At 40.2% G+C, this 13,445-nt stretch overlaps 1 protein-coding gene across 3 annotated transcripts in view; it reads left to right on the plus strand.

Annotated features, from left to right (window-relative positions):
• The first annotated feature begins 2,160 nt into the window (after nt 1-2,160).
• The window catches only part of MYDGF (myeloid derived growth factor), a 67,311-nt gene continuing 56,026 nt past the window's right edge, over nt 2,161-13,445 (plus strand). For 2 of the 3 annotated variants that reach the window (XM_075204793.1, XM_075204795.1), the window contains exons 1-4: nt 2,161-2,344; nt 12,027-12,077; nt 12,452-12,513; nt 12,592-12,673. In XM_075204793.1, coding sequence (XP_075060894.1) covers nt 2,216-2,344; nt 12,027-12,077; nt 12,452-12,513; nt 12,592-12,673 — 324 coding nt within the window. In that variant the 5' untranslated portion in view covers nt 2,161-2,215. The remainder of the gene's footprint in view (nt 2,345-12,026; nt 12,078-12,451; nt 12,514-12,591; nt 12,674-13,445) is intronic. The other variant, XM_075204792.1, reaches the window with a different exon arrangement.

A 13,445-nucleotide genomic window follows, 5' to 3' on the forward strand; every position in this document is an offset into this window, starting at 1 on the left:
CCTTGGATTGTTCATGTTGTTTCTTCAATCTGTTTCTCTTCCCATTCTGAGTAAAATATCTGCTAATTTCTTTTAAGGCTATAACCATACTTAAACAAAAAATAACTGTAAGGCGCTGCAATCACCCTTCCAAAAAACTTGGGCTGCTGCTCTTCAAAGACAGAATCTGGGTCTGTCAAACAATAGAAAAAACTTGCCACAAAAAGAGGAGCGCAAAGCACCAAGTACATAAAAATGTAATAATTTATTAAACATATGCAATATAAAGAGTAGGATAAGCTTATAACCATTGAGCTATTGACATTAATAATAAACAGCTGTATAATGAACAAGCCTGACTATGGAACAAAGCAGGTTAAGGCCAAAAAATCAATAGCATATGGTACCATACGTAATTAAGGAATGCAATGCCGTTTGAAATGTCCAATTCATAAGCTGGAGTGATAGAGATAATACACTAGTCTTTATGGAGCAATATCGGAAAGCAAGATGATAGATCTGTATCAGTATTCAAAAATCATATCCACCATTTAGGTGCAATTAGCACTGTTACAAGTCCAACCGGTGAATGTTTATTGGTATAATTCACTTTTGTGCGGGTTCAATCAAGAAATCCACAGGAAAAACAGCTTATAGCAATGATACAATTGGAAACTCAACCGTAAGGTGCAGGCAAGCACCAAAAAGGAAAGATTGCTTCTGATATTTTAAAGTGTTACCAGTATTCACTTTTCAGGTATCCAAACAATAGTAACAATGTTCGTAATCTGTTGTAATTATCTAAGACAGAAATAGATGTTGCAAGTACTTATTGGAGTACATGCATAGTTACTTAGCTTCGCTGTGCAGATCCGTGGATGTCAAGCTCCCGACATAAAGATATTCCGATGGCTCCGATATAGTATAAACGGCAATCAGCAAAAAAATTTTCCTCCCAAAGTAGTCCAAGGACAACATAAAGTTGTGGGCTGGCAGGCACCTGATAGAAAATTTCAGTGTATAACAATCCTAACGCGTTTCTCGGCGTGCCGCCGCTTCATCAGAGGTAAGTATAATGACAGAGTCCAGCCGCGCTGGTTTAAATAGATCAAAATGGTAACATGAATTTAATCACATGGTCAACAGCTGATCATCCGGAGATGTCCGGTCATTAGGGCAAACGATCTCGGAAACCTCCGAACTTTTTTATTTATTTATTTAATCACGTGATCGTCAGTGCTTATCCGGAAATGGCCGACGAATCATCATTCAATCATCACGGAAATACACGATCTCCTACAGTCCGGACCTCATGATCGAAAAGAGCCGAAGTTCTAGTATAACCATACTTGCCTACTTTCGGCAAGTGTAGTCCGGGAGAGGGGTGTGAAAAATGCCATTTTGTCGCGGGGGCAAAATTACGCGATTCACCGCAAATCGCGTAATTTAGGCTAGGCAGTTGCGGGATTCGGGAGACTTGCCTGCTCTCCTGGGAGTCCGTGACACTGACCCGAATTTCGGGAGTCTCAGACATTCCGGGAGAGTTGCCAAGTATGGCTATAACATATTATTTTCTAAAGCTTAGCACATGATAGATATTAAATCAATAATCATACAATTTTACTCTTATAAGTACCATTTCTTATCATCACTTATCGCAGGGATACAAAATTAATTAACTGAGCTATTTATCTGATAAGTTTTGCTGGGTCAATGCAAAAAAATTCTTCAGCTTAACAATAATAATTACATTAGGGATATGAAAATGTTAATTGGGAAAAGGTGGCAATTATATGTTAAAACATGAAAAATAGAGCAACATTCTGATAATAGGTACTATTAAAAAAAAATGCGTTTTTTAATTCCACTGTTACTTTAAGAAGCCGTCGTGAGGTGATGAGTCAAGACATGTCATTAACAAGAGATCACACTGATAGCTTCCACGTCTACAGTTTATGACGTCTTTTACTCGCGATAAATAACTCAAATAAAAGTCTTCAAAAAAATGGCCGCAAATCAGAACACATTGGGTATATAGTTTTTCATTGATTTAATCTAAACTAAATCGGAAATAACTCGTAAAGTCTATGCAAAATGTGATATTTTTCCCAATGTCTATTGATGTTTTTTAAATTATTTATTTTTTATTAAACACAAATTCGTTTATTATACGTTCTTGTTTAGTAATGCTTCGCGTTATTACGTGAAATGTCCGATTTCGTAGCTCATTGTAAAGATGGCTGCTGTCGTAGTTTTCGGTGTTTTTCTGTTTATTAGTTCCGGGACCTGGGCTCATGAAACATCGAGCACTGAAGAATTTGACGTGAAACCCGGTGGTCTGAAGTACACCTATACCCGGACATTGGTCAGATATGTTTTAATCGTAAATGTATAATGTAAATCTGTACTGATAGTTTGACTTACACTTTCCTGATGTCCATATAGTGTCTGGTTGAGCGTCATAGGTATGTTGTGCAAACGTTGAACTACTGACTGGTTGCTTGTCTCTTCTGTGTAAATGGATAACTAATTTTGTACTGTACATTTAAAATTATTGCAATATGCGTGGTTCTTTGGTATCTTATTATTGAATTACAATTATTGCCACTTAAACTTACTCAAGCAAATCAGGGTTTCAGAGCAGAATAATTCAAACTAGTACATTTTAAAGCCGTTATAGAAAAAAAAAAACCACCAGAATAAACTATATGATTAAGAAATTCAAACAAAAGTAAACATTTAATCATTTGAGTTTATACATGTTTTCCCTATATGTAAAACTTTTTTTGCACAGATATATAAGGGACAGAAAAAAAGTTTTCTAAGTGGGCTTTTTTGCGATTTCTAAAATGGTTAGAAAGCAGAAAATTATTATATTGTGTCAGATTTCAATAATACCTTATGGTTGGTGCCACTCATATTTACTGTTAAGTAGTGACAGTGAAGCACTGTACTGTTTCTGCAATTGAAGCTCATTACTTTTGTCATATTTGACCATTTGAAAAAAAATAAAGTCTTTGTGTGGGTGCAAGGGGTATATAAGCGCTGGGGTAAGGAGGGTAGGATTACAAGTAATCATACTTACCAACGTTATAATCTTCGATTCTGGGAGCCTGCGGGGGAGGTGGGCGTGACGGGGAGCGGGGCTCCAAAAGGTGCGTCATTTTGGACCCGACCCCCATGACGTCATTTGACAGCGGGGGGGGGGGGGGGGGCCATGTGCCGCAATTCATCGGGAATCGCGGCGTTTGGGCCCTAATTCTAATTCTGCTGTCTTCCCACTAGAGGAAGACAGTAGAGCAAATGGTAATTGGATGGGAGAGGAGTTTTTTTAGCAAAATAAAAACTGCTAGATCCAGGTCAATTGCCATGTAAGGGTAGGACTTGTTAAAAAAAAACAAAAAACTGTCTTTTATTGATTTTTCAAATAAAGTACAAAGTGTACAAACATCAAAATTGTGTCTAGCAGACATATAATGTACAAAAGTCACAACAGGTTCAAGCAGTAAAATACTCAAGATTATTACGACAAAGGGAGTGACATCATTATCTCAATCAGTGTCATTTAGATTTATTGAAACACTGATGCCATATTCATATGTACAGGTATACACATACCACAATTAAAACAATGAAAATAGTCACACAAACAATTAGGTCATTGCAGTTTATGCCGTCCCCAGCTCGCTGTGTAAAGACGGGGTAAATGTATGATGGAGCGATTAATGCAAGTCACCGGAAATGGACGACTTTGTATGGAAAATTTAGAGTGGCGATGCCTTGTAAAGGCAAATTTGCCACTTTAAATTTTTTCTGCAAAGTCGTCCATTTCCGTCGACTTGCATAAATCGCTCCATCATACATTTACTCCCAGGTGGTATCGTCCAAAAGTTTCATGAGGCTATTTTTCAGATCAGGGTATTGTAAATAGATATATGGGGCCCCAATTAGCGTAGAATCTTATCACTCCTTTCTCAATATCAGAAAGGGTTGCTCCTCTGTCAAAATATAATGTTTCCGGTATTTCAGTTTTAACTTCAGAAAGGGAGGGGTAGAAGTTATACAGTGTCGGAGTATGGCAAATTTAGCGATGGTAAGAACCACAGTAAAGAATGGTTTTACATCTTCGATCTCCTTTGGGGGTAGTAATGCAATCCACTGATCAAAGTTACAAAAAACGATAGCAACTTTGTCAGGAGGTAGGAAGTACCCAAAGAAGCGTTTAGGACATTCAAAACCTTGTTCCAGAATTTTTGGAGTTTCCGACATTCCCATATATAGTGGAAGAAGGAAGCCTGTGGGCATTTACATTTGGGACAAGATTCCTGTGACTGGATCACTGATAAATAAATTCTGGTATAAATTTTCTTAATGGAAATAGCACAGGGCGCTTATATATATAATTGCACATGCACTTATTTTTTTATATGGTGTATATTTTAAGATAGGAAATCGTTATTTCTGAGACCAGGGTTTTTCTGTTTTAACCTTTCTAAAGGAAATGCCTTATTTCAGATGTATATATCTGATACAGTGAGCCTTTCTGGATAGAGGTCTTTTGTGTATTGGAATGTGTTTTGTATGGAAGTGTCATTGTTTGGGGTTTGTAAGTTTGCTAGTAGAAAACTCCAATTAGGCATATGGGGAGGGAGTCTGATAACAGGAATTGCTAACTAAGTTTTGTGATTAAGTGTCAAATGCCTGCTCTGGCTATAGGCCCAGCAGGGGGTCGTTACTGTGTGACCTTTTGCCAGAGTGTTCAAATCTTTCTGAACATTGTAAACGGCATGTGAAGCAGGACATCACAGCGTCTCTAGAATTTCATATATAAGTGTAAATATTGTTGGCTTTGCAATTCATGTAAATCCATGTTTGTGTAAACACATTGATTCCTGATTCTAAAAATAGCCTGTGTCCAAACTGTATAACGGGCACTGGCTTGTATTAAAAAGTTGTTCTTCTGATTTCATCTGACCTGATCACTGGTACTTTTAACCAGTGTGAGAGCAAATAAACATCACTTGCTTCAAATACCTGCTTGAAAACATCTTCAATATTGCTGTATTCCTGTGACCTGCAGACTAGACCCTAAATCTAATCCATTCTCCGGATGTTTCTGAGGTTGGACTCAGCTTTTCCGGTACCACCGCTCTGCCTGCTACCCAGCAGCTTTGGTCAGTGTGATAGGCCAGAGGGATCCATCCACAGCACTCTGACCCATAGTAAGCGGTCCGGGGTACCAGCCCAAGTGTAGCAGTACGGTAGTACACTATCAGCGACGACTACTCAGAAGGAATGTGGTTCTGGGCGCCATAAAGGAGCCCAGTGGTGGCAGCCTTTGTAAACCCTTCCTACTGGAGTTACAGGGCGCATTTAGGATGCCGAAAGGGAACGGTGGCAAAGTAAGCCGAGCCGGTTCCGAGCAACAACAGATAGCATGGCATAGGCGGTCTATCCAGTCACAATCCCGATTCCTCTTTTACATAGTGTTTTCTTTGATTTTGTGATATATATGCCCTGTTCAATATGTTTATATGTGCCTCCTGCATTCTGGTTAATTGTAGCCATTTCATGACATTGTCATCATCATCATCAACAACATTTATTTATATAGCGCCAGCAAATTCCGTTGCGCTTTACAATTGCGAACAAACATTAATAAGACAATACTGGGTAATACATACAGACAGAGAGGTAAGCGAACCCTGCTCGAAAGCTTACAATCTATAGGACAATGGGAGTTAGAAACACAAGGGCATGTGCTACATCATATTGCACAATGGACCAGCCAGACTGCAAATGTAAAAGTACTGAGTGGGCTATGTGTGTTGCAATGTTGGTCAGAAGGTTGTTGTCTTGCGTTAGCAGTGTAGAGGATGGTAATAGGGTAATCTAGGGAAATTAAGATGATGGTTGAGGAATATCATAGCCTTGTCTGAAGAGGTGGGTTTTCAGTGAACGCTTGAAGGTTTGAAGACTAGAGGGAAGTCTTACTGTGCATGGGAGGGAATTCCACAAAGTAGTTGCAGCCCGGAAAAAAATCCTGTAACCGAGAATGAGAGGATGTGATGAGAGTGGAGGAGAGACGTAGATCTTGTGCAGAACGGAGGTGTCGAGTAGGGAGATATTTCGAGACAAGTGAGGAAATGTATGTCGGTGCAATTTTATTGATTGCCTTGTATGTTAGTAGAAGAATTTTATATTGGATTTGTTGAAATACAGGCAACCAATGTAGAGACTGACAGAGTGGCTCAGCAGAGGAATGTCACTCACGGACCGTGAGTGCCTCTTCCCGGACATTTAGGAACCGTGGCCGTCCTCCATCCTGAGGGTCTGCGCATGCGCAGCCCTCTCCTATACTTCAGTGTATGTCCCTTTAACTCAATTGGCAGATCAGGCAACACTCCCTATATTAAGCACCTGTGGTCAACACCACGTTGCCTGATCTTGGAGTCTCATTCCCCATGAGCCTCTGAAGGTGTTCCTGTGTTTCCTCGTGTATTCAGCGCTGCTGATTCCTGTGGTTTCCTAACCACTTCTACCTCTGTGGTTTCCTAACCACTTCTCCTACTGTGGTTCCCATACCACTTCTACCATCAACTGTATCATCGTGACTGTTTGCTGATTCCTATCCGCTGCCTCCGTGCACTACAGTCTCCTATACCACTTCTACCATCAACTGTATCATCGTGACTGTTTGCTGATTTCTATCCGCTGCCTCCGTGGACTACAGTCTCCTATACCACTTCAACGCTATTATATTCCATTGTGACTGTTTGCTGATTCCTATCCGCTGCCTCCATGCACTACAGTCTCCTATACCACTTCAACGCTATTATATTCCATAGTGACTGTTTGCTGATTCCTATCCGCTGCCTCCGTGCACTACAGCCTTCTCTCCTTATCCACTCACCTGTTCATCATCAAGTCTGTGAGCTGATTCCTAGCTGCTGCCTCCGTGCACTACAGCCTCCAGCTGGCAACTCGCCTGTGTTCATCATCGTGACTGTGAGCTGATTCCTATCCGCTGCCTCCGTGCACTACAGCCTCCAGCTGGCAACTCGCCTGTGTTCATCATCGTGACGGCTAGTTGATTCCTATCCGCTGCTCCTGTGCACCTCAGCCTCATCTCATCTCTCCCGTGGGTTCGCAGAGTCCTGCTGCCGCTGCCAGTCCTATCGTCCATCTACTGCTGATCCGCTCTCCACGCCTTCCTGGTTCCCCTGGTCGCTACCCTCCTGTCAGCATTGGATTCGTGTCCCTGTGGGTCTACTTACCTGTGCGCTGCACCTACTAGACTCCTGCTTCTTGCATCCAGGGACTTCTCATCCTGTCGGCCTCCTGCCGCCCAGGTATCACTGCACTCCTGTCTGACTGCCTTCTGAACCACGGTATGCATACTTCTCATTGACTGTGCTGGTGTATTGCATATCTTGCTGGACTGTGTTGGTTCTCCTCTGGAGTCTGCAATCCGCTGAGTCGTTTGCCATCATTGACTGTGTTACCTTGTGCTGGATTACTTCAGAGACTTCCTACATTTGCAGACCTGTTCAGTCATTTATATATATTGTGCATATTACTGTGGATCGTGTTTAATGTGCCCGTGTACATCCTGTGTTGCAGTCTCTCCCCGTACACCTCCTCACATATATTTTCAGTGGTACAACTTGCTGAAGGCAGACCACTGATTCCTGTTCCGGTATCACCTGTTCCATTCCTCTCACATAGCAGTGGTACAACTTGCTACCGCAGACCACTGACTTCTCGGATACCTCCACTTGGATTCCATTCCTTCACTCAGACAGCGGTACCACTTGCTATCCGCAGACCGCTGACTCTCATCACCTCCTCGTTTCTGTTGGACATTCCTCCTCACTATAGCAGTGGTACAACTTGCTAACGCAGACCACTGACTACCTCCACTTGCCCTTGTCCATACAGTTCCTCGTGTATTATTACCTCCATATTACCAGTGCTGCTAGTCATAGACTTTCCTGAGCATCTCATCATCTACTATTGCCTGTTCCGTGATCACCCTGCTACCAGAGTACACTATTACCATCTACATTGCTCTGGTAAGCTTACCACCTGGTGATCCCTGGGTAAAGACTCCTAGTGCCCGTGACAGGAATAACGGTTTGTAAGGAAAATCAGTCTAGCCGCAGCGTGCAAAATAGATTGTAGGGGTTCAAGTCTGACTTTGGGAAGGCCAGTAAGGAGGGAATTGCAATAGTCGATGCGGGAAATGATGAGTGCATGAATTAATGTTTTTGCGGTGTCTTGTGTCAGATATGTGTGTATTCTGGAAATGTTCTTTAGGTGTATGTAACATGATTTAGATATAGAGTTGATGTAGGGAATAAATGACAGTTGTGAATCAAGGATTACACCTAGGCAACGAGCTTGCGGGATGGGATTTATGTTATCGACAGGAATTGAAATGTCAGGCAGGAAGCTTCTGTTTTTGGGTGGGAATATTATTAATTCAGTTTTTGAAAGATTGAGTTTGAGTTGACGAGAAGACATCCAAAATGAAATGGCAGAAAGACAGTAAGTAACGCGAGACAACACAGATTGTGAAAGATCAGGAGAGGATAGATAAATTTGTGTGTCATCCGCATAGAGATGATACTGAAATCCAAAGGAGCTTATTAGTTTTCCAAGATAAGTGGTGTAGATAGAGAATAGCAGAGGACCTAGGACTGAGCCTTTTGGTATTCCAACTGATAAAGGAAGCGGAGCAGAGGTAGATCCAGAGAAATTAACACTGAAAGAGCGATTAGATAGGTAGGATGAGAACCAGGATAGGACAGTGCCTTCAAGAACTAGGGATTGTAGCGTTTGTATGAGTAGAGAGTGGTCAACAGTGTCAAATGCAGCAGAGAGATCCAGGAGAATTAGAAGAGAGTATTGGTTATTATTTTTTGCTGTGATCAAATCATTGACAACTTTGGTCAGCGCAGTCTCTGTGGAGTGTTGAGAGCGAAAGCCTGACTGAAGAGGATCCAATAGGTTGTTTGCTGTAAGAAAGTGTGTGAGGCATGTGTAGGCAATTCTCTCGAGAAGCTTGGAGGGGCATGGGAGATGGGGTGGTAATTTATGAGAGAGTTAGGGTCAGAATTCTGTTTTTTTAAAATGGGAGTAATCACTGCATGCTTGAATAGTAATGGAAAAATACCAGTAGAAAAATATAGATTACAGATTTTAGTTAGAGGGGGAATGAGCACAGGAGACAGGGACATACCAATTTGTGAGGGAATGGGATCAAGAGGACAGGAGGTAGAGTAGGAAGATGAGAAGAGAGTAGAAACTTTCTCTTCATTTGTGGGATCAAATGAAGAGAGAGTGTCAGAGGGTGCTACAAAGGAATTGAGCAGATTGCTTGTCAAGGGAGATGATACCATTTCAAGCCTGATCTTATCAATTTTGTCCTTGAAATAGGAAGCAAGATCCTGTGCACTGATGTTAGTTGGAGGATTTGGGGCAGGAGGATTCAGAAGAGAGTTAAAGAGGGTAAAGAACTGGGGGTGAGTGAGTAGTTAATAAGGTGATGATCCGCGAGGGGGAAAGGAGAGTTAAGGAATTCAGAAACTGAGCATAGTCTATAGAAAACAAGATCAAGACAGTGGCCGTCCTGATGGGTAGCAGATTCAATCCACTGAGAGAGGTCAAGTGAGGAGGTTAGATAGAGTAGTTTGGAAGCAGCATTGGAACTTGGATTAGAAATAGGGATGTTGAAATCACCCATGATGATGGTGGGGATATCAGTAGATAGGAAGTGAGGGAGCCATGCAGAGAAGTGTTCAAGAAATTGTTGGTGTGGACCAGAGGGGCGATAGATGACAACAACACGCATAGAGAATGGGTTAAAAATCCTAACAGCATGTACTTCAAAAGATGTGAATGTGAGTGATGGGACACTTGGTAGAACTGTGAATGTGCACTGTGGGAAGAGAAGTAGTCCAACACCCCCCTCCTTGTCTGCCTCCTGGTCTGGGGGTGTGGGTGAAATGGAGACCACCATGTGAAAGGGCTGCAGGTGAGGAAGCGTCTGAATGCGTGAGCCATGTTTCTGTTATTGCTAGAAGGTTGAGGTTGTATGAGAGGAAGAGATCATGTACGGAGGTAAGTTTGTTACAAACAGAGCGTGCATTCCAAAGGGCACATTTAAAGGACTTTGGAAGAGAGGGGAGACAGGTGATGTGTTTGAGGTTTGCCAGATTTCTGTAGTGTTCAGATATGTGTGTGGGAGAAGTGAGGGGAACCTGGATTAGGGGATATATCACCAGCTAATAGAAGCAGGGAGGAAGAAAGGTAGGAACGATGATTGTAAGATGTGTGTCCTTTTAGTTTCTCGCAGCAGGGTGAGGCTGTTAAAGTTATTGAATTTAAATAGGAAAAGAGTTCATGAGTGTTCACTAGAGGTGAGTGAAGTAATGAAGGGGCAATGTGGACAGAGGGGTGTGTTGCAGAATGGGTGAGGGATGATATAGTCCTTAAGATAATGCCATGAAAAGAGATAAAGAAAAATATTTTGGCAAGCATTGGGACTATTAGTCAAATAGCAAAAATGAGGAATTAAAGGAATTGCCTAATTGCAATGTCCAGTGTAATCAGATAAGTAGTGCAGAGCTAGGCTGCAGCAAATGTACTTTATTCCTGGATGTCTGGATAGTATAAAGTAATGATGTGGGGAGCCATGTGGGGGAGTGGGTGGAAGTGTTAAATGGAGAGTAATAAAGAGCAGGTAATTGAATAGCTGAGATTTTTCAGAGTCATGGTATTTAACCTTATCTGTGGAGGAAGGGAGTGTTACAGAATCTCTGGCCCAAGCTACCTTTGTAGTTTCCCAGTATTTTGATAAATCTTGTGGTAGAAGGTTGTGGTACAGATAACAAATTTTAAATTTCTGGGTCTCTGAAAAATGCAATAATATATCTAACGCACTGGAGATGGGCAATGTCATCTTCCCTTCAGTGTGGAGGATGACATAATGACGTAGTTGTAAATGCATGAAAAAATGTGAATTGTTAAGTTGGAATTTCTCCTTAAGCTGCTGAAATGAGAGTAGGGTTCTGCCAGGACTTACTTAATCCAGAGGAACCATTGGCCATGAATATTTTTTTATGATGACTGATGTACCAATCTAGAAGAAAAGGCAAACATATGTCATACTTGGCAAACTTACTATATATATATATATATATATATATATATATATATCTTAGTATATTTAATATAAATGTAATAAACTTACTAGTGTTTTGTGGGACCTTTTCATGCATAGCTTCTAAAAATCTAATTTGCAAAGAAAACTCTTAGTTCTTTTTGCAGCATTATATATACATTTTTGTACATTTTGTAAAAGAAAAAAATCTATTCATAGGGGGAGATCTCTGTCAAACCTCTGCCACGAGGTGTCTCGTCTGACGTTCCGGAGCCACTTTGTGGCTAATTGAATCTCCCACATAGGGGGGAATTCAAATCCCTAAAGTACCGCCGCACTAAAACTATTACCGTTATTACGGTAGTTTTAGCCCGGCTTTCAGCTCGAGCAAAAAGCCGGCGTTAGAACTACCGTAATAACGATAATTACGCGCATTATTATCGTACTATAGGTAATAATGCGCAGGCCGCGTTACTTTTAACAGTAACGCGGCCAATTGAATTCCCCCATAGAATGGGTTATTTTCAATAACATTGCTAAACTGGAATATACAATATTCTTTTGGCCTCTTTTCCCTCACACAAAACTGATTATTTTGTATATAATCTGGTTTTCTTATCCCTTCTAACCTTTTAAATTTTGAATGAGCTGCAAACAGTGCTGTCCTCCACTAAGCTTCTACATGTAGATTTTTTTTTTTTATTTTTTTTTAAATACACTAGTTTCACAAGTCTCTGACCTTTTATATCTTTTTTTTTTTTTGGGGTGATAGAGCAATGTGTGTACATGTGTGATAACTTAATTCTATGTGCACTGTACTATGAGTCAACAGTGTGCTTATTTCCCTCATCCATTCTGAGTAGTCTTGTGTTTGTTCTAGGGTGACTTCTCGTGCAGTTTCTCTTACATGGCTCAGGGAGGTACTAATGAGGTAAGTTAATAAAATGAACCTGACACTGTATTAGGAAAACATATTAATAGTTTGAGTATAATTGTACAATCATGACTCATTCCAACCTTAATACCGAACAGAGAAGTTGGTAATTAACTTATTATTATGATTGTTTATTTACAATGATGCAAAATGACGTGTAATGTACGGTATCTATTTATATTGGTTGTACTTGTTACATGGTTAGGAAAAAATGTGCATAATTCAGGTGCTAAATCATTTTGATAATATCTTTTGAGAGGTGTTTTTTTTTTATTGTGTATTTATGTTTATTGAAATGTTTTTTTCTAATTAAGTCTTGTATATCCTATTTGCACAGTAATATTATTAGCCTTTATTACCTTTTCCAACAGAAATGGCAGATGAGCATTGGCGTGAATGAGGACAACTTATTTTTGTCCTGCTCAATATGGAGGTAAATGAACAGATCGCTTAAGCTTCTTATCCGCACTCTACAAGCACATTTGTCATCTTTAATTTTTTTTGGTTTCAGGCCCATGGGAACATCCTATTTGTTCTTCACAATGTTTAAAGCAGAAGTGAGAGGAGGCAAAATAGAATACTGTGAAGCTTATGTAAGTCTCGTTTCCTTTACCAGTAACTTTTACAGTTTCTATCACGATTATTATGTTCCGTTTCCCTCCCACTCCTTGTTTGAAGAAAAAAGTTAAATAGCTATTTTAAAGGATAATGTAAGTTTATAATATGTGAAATGAATTCAGATTATTCTACACTATTACAAATTACATTTTTTTTCGTAGGCGCAAACTAGTTCATATGTAGTACGCTCAAATATTCTCTAAAGAGAATATTATCAAATCTACCAACCATATTATGTGATTTAATGAAATACAGATTGTGCTTTGTTTTTTTTTTTGTTTGTTTTTTTTAATATTTGTTTATTGAGGTAGAAAACACAATATATAACAACAAACATAATAAGGAACAAATATTAATAGATCACAATTGCAGTGTAATCCAAAGAACGATTAGCATAACATGTTTAGCCGTCTGATGGAGCCAGCTGTTTCTAGATGGTCTTGCTACAAAGGTATAGCATAATTAAGGGGAAAGAAGATAGAAATCCACAAGTCCTCTCCCAACTAAGTGGAAACTGATGTACCGGGGGTAAAAGGGGGTCAAATTAATTGGGGGGGGGGGTCTGCAGTACATATCCTCATCTCAAACCAGGCTGTGTTGTGGAAACAGTTCCAACAGTTGTGACCATAGAGTATGAGGTAGGAGATCAGTTAAGCTCTCCCATGTTTCAAAGAACTGTTTTGCTCTAGATTTTTTTCTGCAAGGACGTTTCAGTCCAATCCATGCAAAATATATGGTAGAGTTTTT

The sequence above is a fragment of the Mixophyes fleayi genome, chromosome 1 (assembly GCF_038048845.1).
Source record: "Mixophyes fleayi isolate aMixFle1 chromosome 1, aMixFle1.hap1, whole genome shotgun sequence".
Classification (NCBI taxonomy): Eukaryota; Metazoa; Chordata; class Amphibia; order Anura; family Limnodynastidae; genus Mixophyes; species Mixophyes fleayi.